This window comes from Salmo salar, chromosome ssa10 (assembly GCF_905237065.1).
Source record: "Salmo salar chromosome ssa10, Ssal_v3.1, whole genome shotgun sequence".
NCBI classification, from domain to species: Eukaryota; Metazoa; Chordata; class Actinopteri; order Salmoniformes; family Salmonidae; genus Salmo; species Salmo salar.
The window spans coordinates 55,324-79,695 of NC_059451.1; the positions used below are offsets into that span (position 1 = coordinate 55,324).

The following is a 24,372-nucleotide window of genomic DNA, read 5'->3' on the forward strand; positions in this document are numbered from 1 at the left end:
CTTAGTGCTCAGTGTTATAGTTCTCCCTTAGTGCTCAGTGTTATAGTTCTCCCTTAGTGCTCAGTGTTATAGTTCTCCCTTAGTGCTCAGTGTTATAGTTCTCCCTTAGTGCTCAGTGTTATAGTTCTCCCTTAGTGCTCAGTGTTATAGTTCTCTCCCTTAGTGCTCAGTGTTATAGTTCCATTCCCTTAGTGCTCAGTGTTATAGTTCTTCTCCCTTAGTGCTCAGTGTTATAGTTCTCCCCTTAGTGCTCAGTGTTATAGATCTCCCTTAGCGCTCAGTGTTATAGATCTCCCCTTAGTGCTCAGTGTTATAGTTCTCCCTTAGTGCTCAGTGTTATAGTTCTCCCTTAGTGCTCAGTGTTATAGTTTCTCCCTTAGTGCTCAGTGTTATAGTTATACTCCCTTAGTGCTCAGTGTTATAGTTCTCCCTTAGTGCTCAGTGTTATAGTTCTCCCTTAGTGCTCAGTGTTATAGTTCTCCCTTAGTGCTCAGTGTTATAGTTCTTCCCCTTAGTGCTCAGTGTTATAGTTCTCCCTTAGTGCTCAGTGTTATAGTTCTCCCTTAGTGCTCAGTGTTATAGTTCTCCCTTAGTGCTCAGTGTTATAGTTCTCCCTTAGTGCTCAGTGTTATAGTTCTCCCTTAGTGCTCAGTGTTATAGTTCTCCCTTAGTGCTCAGTGTTATAGTTCTCCCTTAGTGCTCAGTGTTATAGTTCTCCCTTAGTGCTCAGTGTTATAGTTCTCCCTTAGTGCTCAGTGTTATAGTTCTCCCTTAGTGCTCAGTGTTATAGTTCTCCCTTAGTGCTCAGTGTTATAGTTCTCCCTCAGTGCTCAGTGTTATAGTTCTCCCTCAGTGCTCAGTGTTATATCTCCCTGAGAGAGAGACTGACCCTTGGTGCAGGTATGCAAGCATGCTGTCCAGCAGACAGAGTTTCCCACTAGCCTGGATCAGATGCTCTCCCATCTCAAACGGCTCTGGTTCCACACCTAGAGAGGAAAGGCAGGACTCCAGTTAAACATTTCCCCCTGGCGCCATTCACCTTTTCAATTAGCGGCTCCAGTTAAACATTTCCCCCTGGCGCCATTCACCTTTTTTAATTAGCGGCTCCAGTTAAACATTTCCCCCTGGCGCCATTCACCTTTTCAATTAGCGTCTCCAGTTAAACATTTCCCCCTGGTGCCATTCACCTTTTTCAATTAGCGGCTCCAGTTAAACATTTCCCCCTGGCGCCATTCACCTTTTTCAATTAGCGTCTCCAGTTAAACATTTCCCCCTGGCGCCATTCACCTTTTTCAATTAGCGTCTCCAGTTAAACATTTCCCCCTGGCGCCATTCACCTTTTTCAATTAGCGTCTCCAGTTAAACATTTCCCCCTGGCGCCATTCACCTTTTTCAATTAGCGGCACCAGCCCATGATTTGGTCGGACCAAAATACATTTTGATCAATTCTGTGTCGTCTTATAAAGTAATTCACGGAGCTTTATTAAAACGTGTAATATACTACTGAGATGGTAGAAAAATGTTGTTTCATCATTCAGTCTGTGATTCAACATATTTGAATGTGCAACATAATCCAGTGATTGTCATGCATGTTGGGTTGACCATTAACCTACTGCTGTTATATTTTACTGTTAAAATAGGGCTCCAGAATGTTTTGATTTGTTTCAATAGATTTGATTGACTTATTTTATTATAGTGTCATGGATCTTCAAGATGCCCAGCCCACACAGGCTTATGAGACACTATTTGTTGTATACAAATAAAATGATCATACTTATATTTATTTAACCTTTATTTAACTAGGGCAAGTCAGTTAAGAACTAATTTTTATTTACAATGAACGCCTACACCAACCAAACCCAGACGACGCTGGGCCAATTGTGCGCCGCCCTATGGGGCTCCCAATCACGGCCAGTTGTGATACAGCCTGGATTCGAACCAGGGTGTCTGTAGTGACGCCTCAAGCACTGAGATGCAGTGTCTTAGACCGCTGCACCACTCGGGAGCCCACTGAGATGCAGTGCCTTAGACCGCTGCACCACTAGGGAGCCCACTGAGATGCAGTGTCTTAGACCGCTGCACCACTCGGGAGCCCACTGAGATGCAGTGCCTTAGACCGCTGCACCACTAGGGAGCCCACTGAGATGCAGTGTCTTAGACCGCTGCACCACTCGGGAGCCCACTGAGATGCAGTGCCTTAGACCGCTGCACCACTCAGGAGCCCACTGAGATGCAGCGGTCTAAGGCACTGCATCTCAGTGGGCTCCCGAGTGGTGCAGCGGTCCAAGGCACTGCATCTCAGTGGGCTCCCCGAGTGGTGCAGCGGTCTAAGACACTGCATCTCAGTGCTTGAGGCGTCACTACAGACACCCTGGTTCGAATCCAGGCTGTACCACTCTGCACCACTCTGCACCACTCGGGAGCCCACTGAGATGGGCGACACCTGCAGGGGAGTTGAGACAAGCACAAAGACAGGTTAAACAGATCAGGGTGTGACCGATCCCAGATATTTTCCATACGCACAAAAAGCTTATTTCGCTCAAATTTTATGCACAAATTTGTTTACATCCCTGTTAGTGAGCATTTCCATCCACCTGACAGGTGTGGCATATGAAGCTGATTAAGCAGCATGATAATAAAAAGGCCATTCTAAAATGTGCAGTTGTCACACAACACAATGCCACAGTTGTCTCAAGTTTTTAGGGAGCGTGCAAATGGCATGCTGACTGCATGAATGTCCACCAGAGCTGTTGCCAGAAAATTACATTTTCATTTGTCTACCACCAGTCTCAACGTCAACAGTGAAGAGGCGACTCCGGGATGCTGGCCTTTTAGGCAGAGTTCCTCTGTCCAATGTCTGTGTTATTTTGCCCATCTTAATCTTTTATTTTTATTGGCCAGTCTGAGATATGGCTTTTCTTTGCAACTCTGCCTAGAAGGCCAGCATCCTGAAGTCGCCTCTTCGCTGTTGACGTTGAGACTGGTGTTTTGCGGGTACTATTTAATGAAGCTGCCAGTTGAGGACTTGTGAGGCGCCTGTTTCTCCAACTAGACACTCTAATGTACTTGTCCTCTTGCTCAGTTGTGCACCGGGGCCTCCCACTCCTCTTTCTATTCTGGTTAGAGCCAGTTTGCGTTGTTCTGTGAAGGGAGTAGTACACAGCGTGGTACCAGATCTTCAGTTTCTTGGCAATTTCTGCATAGAATAGCCTTCATATCTCAGAACAAGAATAGACTGTCGAGTTTCAGAAGAAAGGGCTTTGTTTCTGGCCATTTTGAGCCTGTAATCAAACCCACAAATGCTGATGCTCCAGATACTCAACTAGTCTAAAGAAGGCCAGTTGTATTGCTTCTTTAATCAGAACAACAGTTTTCAGCTGTGCTAACATAATTGCAAAAGGGTTTTCTAATGATCAATTAGCCTTTTAAAAAGATAAACTTGGATTAGCTAACACAACGTGCCATTGGAACACAGGAGTGATGGTTGCTGATAATGGGCCTCTGTACGCCTGTGTAGATATTCCATTAAAAATCTGCCGTTTCCAGCTACAAAAGTCATTTACAATATTAACAATGTCTACACTGTATTTCTGATCAATTTGAAGTAATTTAAAAAATGGATGAAAAAATGTTTTTTTTTTTGCTTTTCTTTCAAAAACAAGGACATTTCCAAGTGACCCCAAACTTTTGAACGGTAGTGTATATAAGTGAAGTGCCTGCACCTTTATGTGCACCAAATTAATACCATAAGCTAATTTATTTTGGGCTAATTCATCGCGTGAGTGGAAACTCAAAAAACAGTAGCTAGATCGCTATCTCTAAATACAGCCACTGCTAGTAGCCATGTATTAATCTAACAGTAGCTAGATCGCTAACGCTAAATACAGCCACTGATAGTAGCCATGTATTAATCTGACAGTAGCTAGATCGCTATCGCTAAATACAGCCACTGCTAGTAGCCATGTATTAATCTAACAGTAGCTAGATCGCTATCGCTAAATACAGCCACTGCTAGTAGCCATGTATTAATCTAACAGTAGCTAGATCGCTCTCTCTAAATATAGCCACGTATTAATCTAACAGTAGCTAGATCGCTATCGCTAAATACAGCCACTGCTAGTAGCCATGTATTAATCTAACAGTAGCTAGATCGCTCTCTCTAAATACAGCCACTGCTAGTAGCCATGTATTAATCTAACAGTAGCTAGATCGCTATCGCTAAATACAGCCACTGCTAGTAGCCATGTATTAATCTAACAGTAGCTAGATCGCTCTCTCTAAATATAGCCACGTATTAATCTAACAGTAGCTAGATCGCTATATACAGCCACTGCTAGTAGCCATGTATTAATCTAACAGTAGCTAGATCGCTATCGCTAAATACAGCCACGTATTAATCTAACAGTAGCTAGATCGCTATCACTAAATACAGCCACTGCTAGTAGCCATGTATTAATCTAACAGTAGCTAGATCGCTATCGCTAAATACAGCCACTGCTAGTAGCCATGTATTAATCTAACAGTAGCTAGATCGCTATTGCTAAATACAGCCACTGCTAGTAGCCATGTATTAATCTAACAGTAGCTAGATCGCTAAATACAGCCACTGCTAGTAGCCATGTATTAATCTAACAGTAGCTAGATCGCTATTGCTAAATACAGCCACTGCTAGTTGCCATGTATTAATCTAACAGTAGCTAGATCGCTAAATACAGCCACTGCTAGTAGCCATGTATTAATCTAAAGGAGAGAGAATGGCTCGACATAGCAGTAGGCCACAGCGAAACAGATAGAGGGGCAGGCAGGCAGCCATTTTCATTACAGGAATCATGAGGATAATGTGCTTTACTGTTTGACCAAATCCTGGTTTTGAGTGAGGTGACCATGTAGAACGTGCAGCTCTGTACTGAGCCAACCAACACATTTCTTTTACGCGTACAGCCAAGTCAAAAGGGTTGCAAAATGTGACTGAACGGTTGCAGTCTGGAGCCCTGAAAGGAGAGGAGATGAAAGCTTGACACAGTCCCTCCATCTCCAGTAGTAAAGGTTAGGGTTAATGCTCAGTGCTGCCTACAAGATAGCATCAAACAGGTAGGGGTGGTCCACACAGCTCTAAACCAATAGGATCTCACCATCAAACAGGTAGGGGTGGTCCACACAGCTCTAAACCAATAGGATCTCACCATCAAACAGGTAGGGGTGGTCCACACAGCTCTAAACCAATAGGATCTCACCATCAAACAGGTAGGGGTGGTCCACACAGCTCTAAACCAATAGGATCACACCATTAAACAGGTAGGGGTGGTCCACACAGCTCTAAACCAATAGGATCTCACCATAAAACAGGTAGGGGTGGTCCACACAGCTCTAAACCAATAGGATCTCACCATCAAACAGGTAGGGGTGGTCCACACAGCTCTAAACCAATAGGATCTCACCATCAAACAGGTAGGGGTGGTCCACACAGCTCTAAACCAATAGGATCTCACCATCAAACAGGTAGGGGTGGTCCACACAGCTCTAAACCAATAGGATCTCACCATCAAACAGATAGGGGTGGTCCACACAGCTCTAAACAAATAGGATCTCACCATCAAACAGGTAGGGGTGGTTCACACAGCTCTAAACCAATAGGATCTCACCATCAAACAGGTAGGGGTGGTCCACACAGCTCTAAACCAATAGGATCTCACCATCAAACAGGTAGGGGTGGTCCACACAGCTCTAACCCAATAGGATCTCGCCATCACACAGGTAGGGGTGGTCCACACAGCTCTAAACCAATAGGATCTCGCCATCACACAGGTAGGGTGGTCCACACAGCTCTAAACCAATAGGATCTCACCATCAAACAGGTAGGGGTGGTCCACACAGCTCTAAACCAATAGGATCTCACCATCAAACAGGTAGGGCTTGTTCACACAGCTCTAAACCAATAGGATCTCACCATCAAACAGGTAGTGGTGGTCCACACAGCTCTAAACCAATAGGATCTCACCATCAAACAGGTAGGGGTGGTCCACACAGCTCTAAACCAATAGGATCTCACCATCAAACAGGTAGGGGTGGTCCACACAGCTCTAAACCAATAGGATCTCACCATCAAACAGGTAGGGGTGGTCCACACAGCTCTAACCCAATAGGATCTCACCATCAAACAGGTAGGGGTGGTCCACACAGCTCTAAACCAATAGGATCTCACCATCAAACATGTAAGGGTGGTCCACACAGCTCTAAACCAATAGGATATCACCATGAAACAGGTAGGGGTGGTCCACACAGCTCTAAACCAATAGGATCTCACCATCAAACAGGTAGGGGTGGTCCACACAGCTCTAACCCAATAGGATCTCACCATCACACAGGTAGGGGTGGTCCACACAGCTCTAAACCAATAGGATCTCACCATCAAACAGGTAGGGGTGGTCCACACAGCTCTAAACCAATAGGATCTCACCATCAAACATGTAAGGGTGGTCCACACAGCTCTAAACCAATAGGATATCACCATGAAACAGGTAGGGGTGGTCCACACAGCTCTAAACCAATAGGATCTCACCATCAAACAGGTAAGGGTTGTCCACACAGCTCTAAACCAATAGGATCTCACCATCAAACAGGTAAGGGTGGTCCACACAGTTCTAAACCAATAGGATCTCACCATTAAACAGGTAGGGGTGGTCCACACACTTCCGGAGCTGCATCAGTATATTAAGCAGTCTGGTCTTGTTGCCCTGCTCATTCCCCGAAGGCATCTAGAAACACAACAACAGTTAGCGACTGTCAGTTGTTTCCCAATGGAAAGGGTTTAGTTTAAGTTGAATAAAAGTATTATCTTTTTCTTTGGTTGCTCATCTGTTTGTGCTCTTACCAACTCCATTGCCGTCACTGGCAAGCCAAACCTAAAACTGTTTAGCTTTGACCATTCCATAAAGACAAGTTGGCAAGAGAGCAGAAACGGACAGTCGATCAGGGCTAGAATTTCCTAACTTAAATTTTAGATCAGGTTCATGTTAGTCTCACACAGGTCTTTCATGAGTATAGCTTTATAATATCTCTTCTGCAGGGCAGACAGGCCGTGGTACATCAGGATCTCTGTCTTCACGGGGAGGTCAGCTGCTACCTCAGCCTTTACCCTCCTCAGCAGGAAGGGCTGCAGCACTCTCTGGAGATCACTGGCTGGAGAGAGATATACAGAGAATACTGCTGTTAGACATGTAGGGTTCACAGAGATTCAGTATTTATCACAATGATGGAGCTGCCCTCTTGGTTTCAAAAATGGGACTTCCTGGATAAATAAAAAAGGTTCCATCAAATAATTAAAAAAAAAAAGTACACATATGGCAGTGGCCAACCGGTCTGGACACCTGGACTGGTCAAAAGTAGCTCACTATATAGGGAATAGGGTGTCATTTGGGACGGCACTAAAAACCGTGTTCCTGTTCCATACTGTACTTCTGTACCATAACAACCTGCCAACAAAGACACTGAGTGTACAAAAAGGAACACCTTCCGAATATTGACTCGCACCACCTTTTGTGCCCTCAGAACAGCCTCGATTCGTCAGGGTACGGACTCTACAAGCTTTCAACAGCGTTTCCACAGGGATGCTGGGAACACGTTGACTCCAATGCTTCCCACAGTTGTGTCAACTTGGCTGGATATCCTTTGAGGTGGTGGGCCATTCTTGATAAACGCGGAAAGTGTTGAGTGTGAAAAACCCCGTAGTGTTACAGTTCTTGACACACAGACCGGTGCGCCTGGCACCTACTACTATACCCTGTTCAATTGGACATACATTTTTACCCTTTGACTTTTTCCTCATTTTTTGACGTTACAGCCTTATTCTAAAATTGATTGAGTTAATTATTTTCCTCATCAATCTACACACAATACCCCATAATGACAAAGTGAAAACAGTCTTAGACATTTTTTACAAATTTAAAACATAAATACCTCATTTACATAAGTATTCAGACCCTTTGCTATGAGACTCGAAATTGAGCTCAGGTGCATCCCGTTTCCATTGATCATCCTTGAGATGTTTCTACAACTTGATTGGAATCCACCTGTGGTAAATTCAATTGATTGGACATGATTTGGAAAGGTACACACTTGTCTATATAAGGTCCCACAGTTGACAGTTCATGTCAGAGCAAAAACCAAGCCATGAGGTCAAAGGAATTGTCCTTAGAGCTCTGAGACAGGATTGTGTCGAGGCACAGATCTGGGGAAGGATACCAAAACATTTCTGCAGCATTGAAGATCCCAAGAACACAGTGGCCTCCATCATTCTTAAATGGATGAAGTTTGGAACCACCAAGACTTTTCCTAGAGCTGGCCGACCGGCCAAACTGAGCAATCGGAGGAGAAGGGCCATGGTCAGGGAGGTGACCAAGAACCCAATGGTCACTGACAGAGCTCCAGAGCTCCTCTGTGGAGAATCTTCCAGAAGGACAACCATCTCTGCAGTACGCCACCTATCAGGCCTTTATGGTACAGTGGCCAGACGGAAACCACTCCTCAGTAAAAGGCACATGACAGACAGCCTGGAGTTTGCCAAAAGGCAATTAAAGACAAGATTCTGTGGTCTGATGAAACCAAGATTGAACTTTTTGGCGTCTTGTCTGAAGGAAACCTGGCACCATCCCTACGGTGAAGCATGGTGGTGGCAGCATCATGCTGTGGGGATGTTTTTCAGCGGCAGGGACTGAGAGACTAGTCAGGATCGAGAGAAAGATGAACGGCGCATTGTACAGTGAGATCCTTGATGAAAACCTGCTCCAGAGCGCTCAGGACCTTAGACTGGGGTAAAGGTTCACCTTCCAACAGGACAACGACCCTAAGCACACAGCAAAGACAACACAGGAATGGCTTAGGGACAAGTCTCTGAATGTCCTTGAGTGGCCCATCCAGAGCCCGGATTTGAACCCGATCGAACATCTCTTGAGACCTGAAAATAGCTGTGCAGCGACGCTCCCCATCCAACCTGACAGAGCTTGAGAGGATCTGCAGAGAAGAATGGGAGAAACTCCCCAAATAAAGGTGTGCCAAGCTTGTAGCGTCATACCCAAGAATAATCCAGGCTGTAATCACTGCCAAAAGTGTTTAAACAAAGTACTGAGTAAAGGGTCTGAATACTTATGTAAATGTGATTTTTCAGTTTTAGATTTTTTTTATAAATATGCAAAAATGTCTAAAAACCTGTTTTTGCTTTGTCATTATGGGGTATTGTGTGTAGATTGATGAGGGAAAAAATGATTTAATACATTTTAGAAAAAGGCTGTAACGTAACATAATGTGGAAAAGGTCAAGGTGTCTGAATACTTTCCGAATCCATATTTCAATTGTCTCGAAGCTTAAAAATCCTTCTTTAACCTGCCTCCTCCCCTTCATCTACACTGATTGTAGTGGATTTAACAAGTGGACATCAATAAGGGATCATAGCTTTCACCTGGATTCACCTGGTCAGTCTATGTCATGGAAAAAGCAGGTGTTCTAACACTGTACTGCGTGTAAGATATCACATTATCAAAAAGTGTGCTGAGTAAATTGGATAGTCATACTTTAGGCTAATAACTTTTTTTTTAATCTACAAAATCACAGGGTAGCCTACTCTACTGACACTGACAAACAATCAATAAAAACGACATTGGTCCATATAATAGGCCTATGAGAAGGGGAGACGCCCATCTGATCTGGAGGAGGTAAATCGTCCAAAAACAAAACTTTCATGGGGCTTCTGACACAACAATGATAGAGTGAATGTGGGCACTTCACCGGGGATATGGCCGATGCTCTCCGTTGGTGCCAATAAGATGGGCTATACTGTTCACTCAACAAAGTTGAGAACTAAAGAATTGATTAGAGTCTATATTCTTGTTTTTAATAGAAATAGTTTGGAAAGCTAATGGCTATGTTTTTCCCGTGGTATTTTCAGCGCTGCCCAAACTGCAGGCCAATATCGACTGTAGGTTATGCTATTTTGAATGATTGTATTTATTTATGTATAGACAGGAGAAGTCTAATTAGACTATATCATTTTTACCATTTACTTTAGGGGAAGCTTAGCCTCCAGGTGTTGCAATCTCGAGTTGTGTAGGAGTGTCATCCTATCTAGCATGTTATCTCACACACACTCGTGTAGTGTCCTACCTAGAGTCGGTTGTGTCTGGACCTGGTTGTAAGTGTTAGTGAAGTCCTCGGTCTGGTCTATGGGGAAGAGACTGGGCTGGACGAACGACAGGAGGCTGTAAAGCTCCGTCAGGTTGTTCTGGATAGGAGTTCCTGTCAGCAGCACTCTGAAATCCAGAGAGAACTACAAGAGAAACAGTGAAACCGGTGGTAGACCAGGTGACGGCAGGAGAAGGAACGTAGACTGAGAGACGGCAGGAGAAGGAACGTAGACTGGGTGACAGTTGGAGAAGGAACGTAGACTGGGAGACGGTAGGAGAAGGAACGTAGACTGGGTGACGGTAGGAGAAGGAACGTAGACTGGGTGACGGTAGGAGAAGGAACGTAGACTGGGTGACGGCAGGAGAAGGAACGTAGACTGGGTGACGGCAGGAGAAGGAACGTAGACTGGGAGACGGTAGGAGAAGGAACGTAGACTGGGAGACGGCAGGAGAAGGAACAAAGACTGGGAGACGGTTGGAGAAGGAACGTAGACTGGGAGACGGTAGGAGAAGGAACAAAGACTGGGTGACGGTTGGAGAAGGAACAAAGACTGGGAGACGGTTGGAGAAGGAACAAAGACTGGGAGACGGTAGGAGAAGGAACGTAGACTGGGTGACGGTTGGAGAAGGAACGTAGACTGGGTGACGGTAAGAGAAGGAACGTAGACTGGGTGACGGTAGGAGAAGGAACGTAGACTGGGTGACGGTAGGAGAAGGAACGTAGACTGGGAGACGGTAGGAGAAAGAACGTAGACTGGGAGACGGTTGGAGAAGGAACAAAGACTGGGAGACGGTAGGAGAAGGAACGTAGACTGGGAGACGGTAGGAGAAGGAACAAAGACTGGGAGACGGTAGGAGAAGGAACGTAGACTGGGTGACGGTAGGAGAAAGAACGTAGACTGGGTGACAGTTGGAGAAGGAACGTAGACTGGGTGACGGTAGGAGAAGGAACGTAGACTGGGAGACGGTAGGAGAAGGAACGTAGACTGGGAGACGGCAGGAGAAGGAACGTAGACTGGGAGACGGTAGGAGAAGGAACGTAGACTGGGAGACGGTAGGAGAAGGAACGTAGACTGGGAGACGGTAGGAGAAGGAACGTAGACTGGGAGACGGTAGGAGAAGGAACGTAGACTGGGAGACGGTAGGAGAAGGAACGTAGACTGGGTGACGGTAGGAGAAGGAACGTAGACTGGGTGACGGTAGGAGAAGGAACGTAGACTGGGAGACGGTAGGAGAAGGAACGTAGACTGGGAGACGGTAGGAGAAGGAACGTAGACTGGGAGACGGTAGGAGAAGGAACGTAGACTGGGTGACGGTAGGAGAAGGAACGTAGACTGGGTGACGGTAGGAGAAGGAACGTAGACTGGGTGACGGTAGGAGAAGGAACGTAGACTGGGTGACGGTAGGAGAAGGATCGTAGACTGGGTGACGGTAGGAGAAGGAACGTAGACTGGGAGACGGTAGGAGAAGGAACGTAGACTGGGAGACGGTAGGAGAAGGAACGTAGACTGGGAGACGGTAGGAGAAGGAACGTAGACTGGGTGACGGTAGGAGAAGGAACGTAGACTGGGTGACGGTAGGAGAAGGAACGTAGACTGGGTGACGGTAGGAGAAAGAACGTAGACTGGGTGACGGTAGGAGAAAGAACGTAGACTGGGAGACGGTAGGAGAAGGAACGTAGACTGGGTGACGGTAGGAGAAGGAACGTAGACTGGGAGACGGTAGGAGAAGGAACGTAGACTGGGTGACGGTAGGAGAAAGAACGTAGACTGGGTGACGGTAGGAGAAGGAACGTAGACTGGGTGACGGTAGGAGAAGGAACGTAGACTGGGTGACGGTTGGAGAAGCAGCAGTAGCAGCAGTAGCAGCAGCAGTAGTAGTAGTAGTAGCAGCAGCGGTAGTAGTAGTAGTAGCAGCAGTAGTAGTAGTAGTAGCAGCAGTAGTAGTAGTAGTAGTAGTAGTAGTAGTAGCAGTAGCAGTAGTAGCAGCAGTAGTAGCAGCAGTAGTGGTAGCAGTAGTAGTAGCAGCAGTAGCAGTATCAAAAGTAGTAGCAGTATCAAAAGTAGTAGTAGTAGTAGTAGTAGTAGTAGTAGGAGTAGCAGTAGTAGCAGCAGTAGTAGCAGTGGCAGCAGTAGCAGCAGTAGTAGCAGCAGTAGTAGTAGTTGGAGCAGTAGTAGTAGTAGCAGCAGTAGTAGCAGTGGCAGCAGTAGTAGAAGCAGTATCAGTAGCAGCAGTATCAGTAGTAGTTGTAGCAGCAGTAGTAGTAGTAGTTGTAGCAGCAGCAGTAGTAGTAGTAGTAGTAGTAGCAGTATCAGTAGTAGTAGTAGTAGTAGCAGTAGTAGCAGCAGCAGTAGTGGTAGCAGTAGTAGTAGCAGCAGTAGCAGTATCAAAAGTAGTAGCAGTATCAAAAGTAGTAGCAGTAGCAGTATCAGTAGTAGTAGTAGTAGGAGTAGCAGTAGTAGCAGCAGTAGTAGCAGTGGCAGCAGTGGCAGCAGTAGTAGCAGTAGCAGTAGTAGGAGCAGTAGCAGCAGTAGGAGCAGTAGCAGCAGTAGTAGTAGTAGTAGTAGCAGCAGTAGTATCAGCAGTAGCAGTAGTATCAGCAGTAGCAGTAGCAGTAGTAGTATCAGTAGTATCAGCAGTAGCAGTAGCAGTAGTAGTAGTAGTAGCAGCAGTAGTAGCAGCAGTAGTAGTAGCAGCAGTAGTATCAGCAGTAGTATCAGCAGTAGCAGTAGTAGTATCAGCAGTAGTAGTAATAGCAGCAGTAGTATCAGCAGTAGTAGTAGTTGTAGTAGTAGCAGTAGTATCAGTAGTAGGTGTAGCAGGTGTAGCAGTAGTAGTAGTATCAGCAGTAGTAGCAGTAGTAGTAGATGTAGTAGGTGTAGCAGTAGTAGTAGTAGTAGCAGCAGTAGTATCAGCAGTAGCAGTAGCAGTAGTAGTAGTAGTAGTAGTGGTAGTAGTAGTAGTAGTAGTCATACCTCCATCAGGATTTTGTGCAACAGGGAGTTTTGGTTCTTCAATCTGTGAGCCTCATCAACTACCAAGATTTTCCACTTCCTCCTGCAGAACAGAGACGAGTTAGTTCTGGATGCTTGACTGACTGTGGTTTGAAATGCTGACAGTAGTGGAATAGTGATTGCAGACTCACCTTTTCAGGAATGAGGCATCTTTGATACAGAGCTGACGATGAGAGAAATTAGAAAACATGTTCAGTGTTGAGAATGTCAATAATGGATAACATAGGGAAAAGTGTATCGACTTGCTACAGACTTTAGACAGCATTTCCAATCAATTATCATCACCTCATATGTAGTTAGCAGAACATGGCAGTGTGTTGTACCTCATATGTAGTTAGCAGAACACGGTAGTGTGTTTTTGTACCTCATATGTAGTTAGCAGAACACGGTAGTGTGTTGTACCTCATATGTAGTTAGAAGGACATGGTAGTGTGTCGTACCTCATATGTAGTTAGCAGAACATGGTAGTGTGTTGTACCTCATATGTAGTTAGCAGAACACGGTAGTGTGTTGTTGTACCTCATATGTAGTTAGCAGAACACGGTAGTGTGTTGTACCTCATATGTAGTTAGAAGGACACGGTAGTGTGTCGTACCTCATATGTAGTTAGCAGAACATGGTAGTGTGTTGTACCTCATATGTAGTTAGCAGAACACGGTAGTGTGTTGTTGTACCTCATATGTAGTTAGCAGAACATGGTAGTGTGTTGTTGTACCTCATATGTAGTTAGCAGAACATGGTAGTGTGTTGTTGTACCTCATATGTAGTTAGCAGGACACGGTAGTGTGTTGTACCTCATATGTAGTTAGCAGAACACGGTAGTGTGTTGTACCTCATATGTAGTTAGCAGAACATGGTGTGTGTTGTACCTCATATGTAGTTAGCAGAACATGGTGTGTGTTGTACCTCATATGTAGTTAGCAGAACATGGTGTGTGTTGTACTTCATATGTAGTTAGCAGAACATGGTAGTGTGTTGTTGTACCTCATATGTAGTTAGCAGAACATGGTAGTGTGTTGTTGTACCTCATATGTAGTTAGCAGAACATGGTAGTGTGTTGTACCTCATATGTAGTTAGCAGAACACAGTAGTGTGTTGTACCTCATATGTAGTTAGCAGAACATGGTGTGTGTTGTACCTCATATGTAGTTAGCAGAACATGATGTAAGTTGTACCTCATATGTAGTTAGCAGAACATGGTAGTGTGTTGTACCTCATATGTAGTTAGCAGAACACGGTAGTGTGTTGTTGTACCTCATATGTAGTTAGCAGAACACGGTAGTGTGTTGTACCTCATATGTAGTTAGAAGGACATGGTAGTGTGTCGTACCTCATATGTAGTTAGCAGAACATGGTAGTGTGTTGTACCTCATATGTAGTTAGCAGAACACGGTAGTGTGTTGTTGTACCTCATATGTAGTTAGCAGAACATGGTAGTGTGTTGTTGTACCTCATATGTAGTTAGCAGAACATGGTAGTGTGTTGTACCTCATATGTAGTTAGCAGGACATGGTAGTGTGTTGTACCTCATATGTAGTTAGCAGAACACAGTAGTGTGTTGTACCTCATATGTAGTTAGCAGAACATGGTGTGTGTTGTACCTCATATGTAGTTAGCAGAACATGGTGTGTGTTGTACTTCATATGTAGTTAGCAGAACATGGTAGTGTTTTGTACCTCATATGTAGTTAGCAGAACATGGTAGTGTGTTGTACCTCATATGTAGTTAGCAGGACATGGTAGTGTGTTGTTGTACCTCATATGTAGTTAGCAGAACATGGTAGTGTGTTGTTGTACCTCATATGTAGTTAGCAGAACATGGTAGTGTGTTGTACCTCATATGTAGTTAGCAGAACACGGTAATCTGTTGTTGTACCTCATATGTAGTTAGCAGAACATGGTAGTGTGTTGTTGTACCTCATATGTAGTTAGCAGAACATGGTAGTGTGTTGTACCTCATATGTAGTTAGCAGAACATGGTAGTGTGTTGTACCTCATATGTAGTTAGCAGAACACGGTAGTCTGTTGTTGTACCTCATATGTAGTTAGCAGAACATGGTAGTGTGTTGTTGTACCTCATATGTAGTTAGCAGAACATGGTCGTGTGTTGTACCTCATATGTAGTTAGCAGAACATGGTCGTGTGTTGTACCTCATATGTAGTTAGCAGAACATGGTAGTGTGTTGTACCTCATATGTAGTTAGCAAAACATGGTAGTGTGTTGTACCTCATATGTAGTTAGCAGAACACGGTAGTGTGTTGTTGTACCTCATATGTAGTTAGCAGAACATGGTAATGTGTTGTACCTCATATGTAGTTAGCAGAACATGGTAGTGTGTTGTACCTCATATGTAGTTAGCAGAACATGGTGTGTGTTGTACCTCATATGTAGTTAGCAGAACATGGTAGTGTTGTACCTCATATGTAGTTAGCAGAACATGGTAGTGTGTTGTACCTCATATGTAGTTAGCAGAACACGGTAGTGTGTTGTACCTCATATGTAGTTAGAAGGACATGGTAGTGTGTCGTACCTCATATGTAGTTAGCAGAACATGGTAGTGTGTCGTACCTCATATGTAGTTAGCAGAACATGGTAGTGTGTTGTACCTCATATGTAGTTAGCAGAACATGGTAGTGTGTTGTACCTCATATGTAGTTAGCAGAACACGGTAGTGTGTTGTTGTACCTCATATGTAGTTAGCAGAACATGGTAGTGTGTTGTACCTCATATGTAGTTAGCAGAACATGGTAGTGTGTTGTACCTCATATGTAGTTAGCAGGACATGGTAGTGTGTTGTTGTACCTCATATGTAGTTAGCAGAACATGGTAGTGTGTTGTTGTACCTCATATGTAGTTAGCAGAACATGGTAGTGTGTTGTACCTCATATGTAGTTAGCAGAACACGGTAGTCTGTTGTTGTACCTCATATGTAGTTAGCAGAACATGGTAGTGTGTTGTTGTACCTCATATGTAGTTAGCAGAACATGGTAGTGTGTTGTACCTCATATGTAGTTAGCAGAACATGGTAGTGTGTTGTACCTCATATGTAGTTAGCAGAACATGGTAGTGTGTTGTACCTCATATGTAGTTAGCAGAACACGGTAGTCTGTTGTTGTACCTCATATGTAGTTAGCAGAACATGGTAGTGTGTTGTTGTACCTCATATGTAGTTAGCAGAACACGGTAGTGTGTTGTTGTACTTCATATGTAGTTAGCAGAACATGGTAGTGTGTTGTACCTCATATGTAGTTAGCAAAACATGGTAGTGTGTTGTACCTCATATGTAGTTAGCAGAACACGGTAGTGTGTTGTTGTACCTCATATGTAGTTAGCAGAACATGGTAATGTGTTGTACCTCATATGTAGTTAGCAGAACATGGTAGTGTGTTGTACCTCATATGTAGTTAGCAGAACATGGTAGTGTGTTGTTGTACCTCATATGTAGTTAGCAGGACATGGTAGTGTGTTGTACCTCATATGTAGTTAGCAAAACATGGTAGTGCGTGTTGTTCATGTCCCTTTGCAGCTCTGCTCTCTTGTCTTTGTCTCCAGAGTAACACAGCACCTTGAGACAGGGGGATAAGCTGGGAAGACAACAGACAGTAACAAACCAGGACAGCAGGTCTAGCTCTCTGCACTCATTCTGCATTAGCGGGACATTCGTGTTTTGCTTTCCATAACAACACGTACAGACTAAAATGTCTGAACTCTCACGATTAGACCAATAGTGAGGAGGCAATGTATCCACAACGTGGAGAGTGAGAGTCTCTCTGCCTGGTGGTTAAATGAAACCATGGTAAGAACAGGAAACAGTTGCATTGTCGGAGAAAAGTGTACAGTACATTATGTAGCATGGCACCAAGTCATTACCTAGCATGGCACCAAGTCATTACCTAGCATGGCACCAAGTCATTACCTAGCATGGCACCAAGTCATTACCTAGCATGGCACCAAGTCATTACATAGCGTGACACCAAGTCATTACATAGCGTGACACCAAGTCATTACATAGCGTGACACCAAGTCATTACGTAACATGACACCAAGTCATTACGTAGCATGACACCAAGTCATTACGTAACGTGACACCAAGTCATTACGTAAAGTGACACCAAGTCATTACATAGCGTGACACCAAGTCATTTACGTAACATGACACCAAGTCATTTACGTAACATGACACCAAGTCATTTACGTAACATGACACCAAGTCATTTACGTAACGTGACACCAAGTCATTACATAGCGTGACACCAAGTCATTTACGTAACGTGACACCAAGTCATTTACGTAGCGTGACACCAAGTCATTACGTAGCGTGACACCAAGTCATTACGTAGCGTGACACCAAGTCATTACGTAGCGTGACACCAAGTCATTACGTAACGTGACACCAAGTCATTACGTAGCGTGACACCAAGTCATTACGTAGCGTGACACCAAGTCATTACGTAGCGTGACACCAAGTCATTACGTAGCGTGACACCAAGTCATTACGTAGCGTGACACCAAGTCATTACGTAGCGTGACACCAAGTCATTACGTAGCGTGACACCAAGTCATTACGTAGCGTGACACCAAGTCATTACGTAGCATGACACCAAGTCATTACGTAGCATGACACCAAGTCATTGCGGAACGTGACACCAAGTCATTACGTAGCGTGACACCAAGTCATTACGTAGCGTGACACCAAGTCATTACGTAGCGTGACACCAAGTCATTACGTAGCATGACACCAAGTCATTACGTAGCATGACACCAAGTCATTACGTAGCATGACACCAAGTCATTGTGGAACATGACACCAAGTCATTGTGGAACATGACACCAAGTCATTACGTAGCATGACACCAAGTCATTACGTAACATGACACCAAGTCATTACGTAGCATGACACCAAGTCATTACGTAGCATGACACCAAGTCATTACGTAGCATGACACCAAGTCATTACGTAGCATGACACCAAGTCATTACGTAGCATGACACCAAGTCATTACGTAGCATGACACCAAGTCATTACGTAGCATGACACCAAGTCATTACGTAACATGACACCAAGTCATTACGTAACATGACACCAAGTCATTACGTAACATGACACCAAGTCATTACGTAACATGACACCAAGTCATTACGTAACATGACACCAAGTCATTACTTAACATGACACTAAGTCATTACGTAGCATGACACCAAGTCATTACGTAACATGACACCAAGTCATTACGTAACATGACACCAAGTCATTACGTAACATGACACCAAGTCATTACGTAGCATGACACCAAGTCATTACGTAGCATGACACCAAGTCATTACGTAGCATGACACCAAGTCATTACGTAGCATGACACCAAGTCATTACGTAACGTGACACCAAGTCATTACATAGCGTGACACCAAGTCATTACATAGCGTGACACCAAGTCATTACGTAACATGACACCACGTCATTACGTAGCATGACACCAAGTCATTACGTAACGTGACACCAAGTCATTACATAGCGTGACACCAAGTCATTTACGTAACATGACACCAAGTCATTTACGTAACATGACACCAAGTCATTACGTAGCGTGACACCAAGTCATTACGTAGCATGACACCAAGTCATTACGTAGCATGACACCAAGTCATTGTGGAACATGACACCAAGTCATTGTGGAACATGACACCAAGTCATTACGTAGCATGACACCAAGTCATTACGTAACATGACACCAAGTCATTACGTAGCATGACACCAAGTCATTACGTAGCATGACACCAAGTCATTACGTAGCATGACACCAAGTCATTACGTAGCATGACACCAAGTCATTACGTAGCATGACACCAAGTCATTACGTAGCATGACACCAAGTCATTACGTAACATGACACCAAGTCATTGTGGAACATGACACCAAGTCATTACGTAGCATGACACCAAGTCATTACGTAGCATGGCACCAAGTCATTACGTAGCATGGCACCAAGTCATTACCTAGCATGGCACCAAGTCATTACCTAGCATGGCACCAAGTCATTACCTAGCGTGGCACCAAGTCATTACATAGCGTGGCACCAAGTCATTACATAGCGTGACACCAAGTCATTTACGTAGCGTGACACCAAGTCATTTACGCAACGTGACACCAAGTCATTACGTAGCGTGACACCAAGTCATTACGTAGCATGACACCAAGTCATTACGTAGCATGACACCAAGTCATTACGTAACATGACACCAAGTCATTACGTAACATGACACCAAGTCATTACGTAACATGACACCAAGTCATTACGTAACATGACACCAAGTCATTACGTAACATGACACCAAGTCATTACGTAGCATGACACCAAGTCATTACTTAACATGACACCAAGTCATTACGTAGCATGACACCAAGTCATTACATAACATGACACCAAGTCATTACGTAACATGACACCAAGTCATTACTTAACATGACACTAAGTCATTACGTAGCATGACACCAAGTCATTACGTAGCATGACACCAAGTCATTACGTAGCATGACACCAAGTCATTACGTAACATGACACCAAGTCATTACGTAACATGACACCAAGTCATTACGTAACATGACACCAAGTGATTACGTAGCATGACACCAAGTCATTACGTAACATGACACCAAGTCATTACGTAACATGACACCAAGTCATTACGTAACATGACACCAAGTCATTACGTAACATGACACCAAGTCATTACTTAACATGACACTAAGTCATTACGTAGCATGACACCAAGTCATTACGTAACATGACACCAAGTCATTACGTAACATGACACCAAGTCATTACGTAACATGACACCAAGTCATTACGTAACATGACACCAAGTCATTACGTAACATGACACCAAGTCATTACGTAACATGACACCAAGTCATTACGTAGCATGACACCAAGTCATTACGTAGCATGACACCAAGTCATTACGTAGCATGACACCAAGTCATTACGTAACATGACACCAAGTCATTACGTAACATGACACCAAGTCATTACGTAACATGACACCAAGTCATTACGTAACATGACACCAAGTCATTACGTAACATGACACCAAGTCATTACGTAGCATGACACTAATTCCCCCTATGACCTGGGCACCATTAGTTTACAGGGATCTGGTCAACAGTAGTGCGCTAAATAGGGAACGGTGGACATCTGCAGTGAAGCCTAATAAGGCTGTTGCGTTATCTGACATAAGACAAATGGTTGTTCTCCTCACCATTTCATCTCGCTCCTCCAGTTGTCCATGACAGACAGTGGGCTGAGGACCAGGAACGGGCCGTCCTGCCGCAGGGCCCCTCTCATGTACAATAGCAGAGAGATGGTCTGAGTGAAGGGCAAAACAGACAAGACAACAGAACAACATCAGAAGAATCCATATTATTGCCTTGGAATATAGTAAAGAAAATACACCTGAACCTTTAATTCCAATAAGTATTAAAAGGTGATAGTATCTATATGGATGTCCTCCAGAACTAATATGAATGTATCCCAAATGGCAACCTATTCCCTATATAGTGTACTACTTTTGGACAGAGCCCTAGCTCTAGGCTGCCATTTAGGGGAAGAAAACAACCTCTCACCTGGCAGGTCTTGCCCAGGCCCATCTCATCTCCTAGGATACATCCCTGCTGGTTGGCCAGGCACTGAGTGAGCCACTGCACTCCGTCCAGCTGATAGGCTCGCAACTGAATCCCTGAAGGAAGCAACAACATTGATTGGCTGGACGCAAGTCTGAGTCTAATTTCGGAACAAAAATGCTATTGGGAGAGATAAGTCCAAGTAGTTGTGGCTCAGTTGGTAGAGCATGGTGTGTGCAACGCCAGGGTTGTGGGTTCGATTCCCACTGGGGGCCAGTACAAAAAAATGCATGAAATGAAATGAATGTATTCACTACTGTAAGTCGCTCTGGATAAGAGCGTCTGCTAAATGACTAAAATGTAAAATGTAGTTAGCAAGACTCTTTAGGACATCATATTCATCTGGCACATTCCTGAAGAATTCTGTTACACTTTTACGTTAAGTAGTGACGCTACCGACAGAGTTGGGGATGCTATTCTGAAAATAGAGTTTACCAAGTTATCAGTTACTTCACACTAGAAGTTAACACTAAATATACCCTTTAAAAATATCGTTTAATTAACTAAAGTTAATATAAATTACTGAACTAAAGTTAATATAGTTTACTGAACTAAAGTTAATATAAATTACTGAACTAAAGTTAATAAAGTTTACTGAACTAAAGTTAATAAAGTTTACTGAACTAAAGTTAATAAAGTTTACTGAACTAAAGTTAATTTGAAAATTATTCTAAATATGAAATGTCATAGAACACAAATGGCAATGGAGATCGCTCTAGACCCAGTTCATCGCTCTAGAGCCAGTTCATCGCTCTAGAGCCAGTTCATCGCTCTAGAGCCAGTTCATCGCTCTAGAGCCAGTTCATCGCTCTAGACCCAGTTCATCGCTCTAGAGCCAGTTCATCGCTCTAGACCCAGTTCATCGCTCTAGACCCAGTTCATCGCTCTAGACCCAGTTCATCGCTCTAGACCCAGTTCATCGCTCTAGATCATCGCTCTAGACCCAGTTCATCGCGCTAGACCCAGTTCATCGCTCTAGACCCAGTTCATCGCTCTAGACCCAGTTCATCGCTCTAGACCCAGTTCATCGCTCTAGACTCAGTTCATCGCTCTAGATCATCGCTCTAGAGCCAGTTCATCGCTCTAGAGCCAGTTAACAGAATGTGTAGTTTATCCTATTTCAGAGTTTGGCATGGTCTGATTTCAAAAAAGAAAGGAAATGATTGCATTTTCTGCCATATTTCTTCTTTTTTGCAGAAAATGTAGTGTAGTTCCAGTAGTTAGCTACACTGCTACAAGGCACACAAAAAAAGTAGCTAATTAATCTAACTACTGAAAACACCACCAAAGATGTGATTTCTTTCTCTAGCGAATGACAGCAAGGCACTACAGAGAGTAGTGCGTACAGCCCAGTACATCACTGGGCCAAGCTTCCTGCCATCCAGGACCTTTATACCAGGCGGTGTCAGAGGAAGGCACTAAAAATTGTCAATCACTCCAGCCACCCTAATCATAGACTGTTCTCTCTGCTACCGCACGGCAAGCGGTACCAGAGCTCCAAGTCTAGGTCCAAGAGGCTTCTAAACAGCTTCCATCCCCAAGCCATAGGACTCCTGAACAGCTAATCAAATGGCTACCCAGACTATTTGCATTGCCCCCTCCCCCCCTCTACACTGCTGCTACTCTCTGTTATTATCGATGCGTAAGTCACTTTAATAAATCTACCTACATGTACATATTATCTCAATTACCTCGTCACCGGTGCCCCCTCACATTGACTCTGTACCGGTACCCCCTGTATATAGCCTACACATTGACTCTGTACCGGTACCCCCTGTATATAGCCTCCACATAGACTCTGTACCGGTACCCCCCTGTATATAGCCTCCACATTGACTCTGTACCGGTACCCCCCTGTATATAGCCTCCACATTGACTCTGTACCGGTACCCCCCTGTATATAGCCTCCACATTGACTCTGTACCGGTACCCCCCTGTATATAGCCTCCACATTGACTCTGTACCGGTACCCCCTGTATATAGCCTCCACATTGACTCTGTACCGGTATCCCCTGTATATAGCCTCCACATTGACTCTGTACCGGTACCCCCCCTGTATATAGCCTCCACATTGACTCTGTACCGGTACCCCCTGTATATAGCCTCCACATTGACTCTGTACCGGTACCCCCCTGTATATAGCCTCCACATTGACTCTGTACCGTAACACCCTGTATATAGCCCCCACATTGACTCTGTACCGGTACCCCCTGTATATAGCCCCCACATTGACTCTGTACCGTAATACCCTGTATATAGCCTCCACATTGACTCTGTACCGTAACACCCTGTATATAGCCTCGCTATTGTTATTTAATGCTGCTCTTCTTATCTCTTACTTTTTTTTTTAAGGTATTTTCTTAAAACGACATTGTTGGTTAAAAGCTTGTAATTAAGCATTATATTCGGCGCATGTGACAAATAAAAATTGATTGAGTTCAACTAATACCACCAAGCTACGGCAAATGTCGTTTAATTACTAGTTGAACACTGCCAGTGCTTACTAACACGTTAGGTTGCTAGCTAAATTTTAAAAAAAATTAAAGTTAGACTGCTAGCTAGCTACTACAGATCCAGTGTGTTGGGCATGGCGGTAAATACCAGAACCAGTCTCTGTCGTAGGCTAACCATTAACTTACATTAACTTTGGCCACCATTCCCCACCACAAACCTTGCAAACCCCACTTCTGCAAATCTTTTTCAGTCAGACTGTTCTTGGTTTCTTCCGGTATGCTCGTTTTTTATTTTCTGTGGGAAACTCGCCATATTTCCAAAAGCAGAGGAAAGTTGTAGAGAAACAACAAGGAAGGAAGTTTAGCGCCAAACATTGTTTACTTCCTGATCAGATGAGCGGCTGCTTCTTCTTCTTCTCCTCCTTTGATGAGGTTTAACGGCTGTTGGCCTCCAATAAACGTTGCATTACCGCCACCAACTATACTGGAGTATAAGTCCTTTTTAATTTGCATGAAAAAAGGAAAATAAATCAAGAAATTCCCTACCATCCAGTGCTTAATGTGATCCGGCAATAATAGGATTCGGCACCTCTAAGTTTTGGTCTGTTTCATTCAGGAACCTATTTGTGAGGATCTAGTACCTTTCGTGGCATGACATTTTTTTCCCAACGTTTGCAACGTACAAATTCGAATAAAAGCAGTCAGTGTTAATTCGAGTTGCCTCCTCATTAATTCTCCTGCCCCCCCTAAAAAAACATAGCCTAATGTGAAAATGTAGATTTTCAGCCCGCACCTGATTTTCTAAGAATGTATTCGGGCTGGGCCTAGCTCTGGTTTATTGTAACCGAGAGACCAACTCATGGTAGTTGCTGTGGTGTGAGATGAGAGAGAGAAGCTTGACTGTATTTCTTACAGAACCAGAATGAGATTCCCTTTCTGTGATCCATTTCCCTCTCTCTGCTCTGATAGACATGAGTCTGCAACTACCATCTCTCCAGTGTTGTCCTTCATGTATTACCTGATAGAATCATAGCCATGGGAAGGAAGGGCCC

At 44.0% G+C, this 24,372-nt stretch overlaps 1 protein-coding gene across 1 annotated transcript; it reads right to left on the reverse strand.

Moving 5' to 3' along the window:
• Window positions 1-888: 888 nt before the first annotated feature.
• On the reverse strand, window positions 889-23,603 carry LOC123724368 (chromodomain-helicase-DNA-binding protein 1-like). Its single transcript, XM_045687204.1, has 10 exons — window positions 23,539-23,603; window positions 20,811-20,923; window positions 20,447-20,553; window positions 16,662-16,773; window positions 13,321-13,352; window positions 13,151-13,232; window positions 10,156-10,318; window positions 7,024-7,179; window positions 6,662-6,755; window positions 889-986 (listed from the first exon to the last, which is right to left on the reverse strand). Exons 2-9 carry the CDS (start codon window positions 20,832-20,834, stop codon window positions 6,739-6,741), a joined length of 693 nt encoding a protein of 230 aa, XP_045543160.1. The 5' UTR covers window positions 20,835-20,923; window positions 23,539-23,603; the 3' UTR covers window positions 889-986; window positions 6,662-6,738.
• Between the last annotated feature and the right edge of the window lie 769 nt (window positions 23,604-24,372).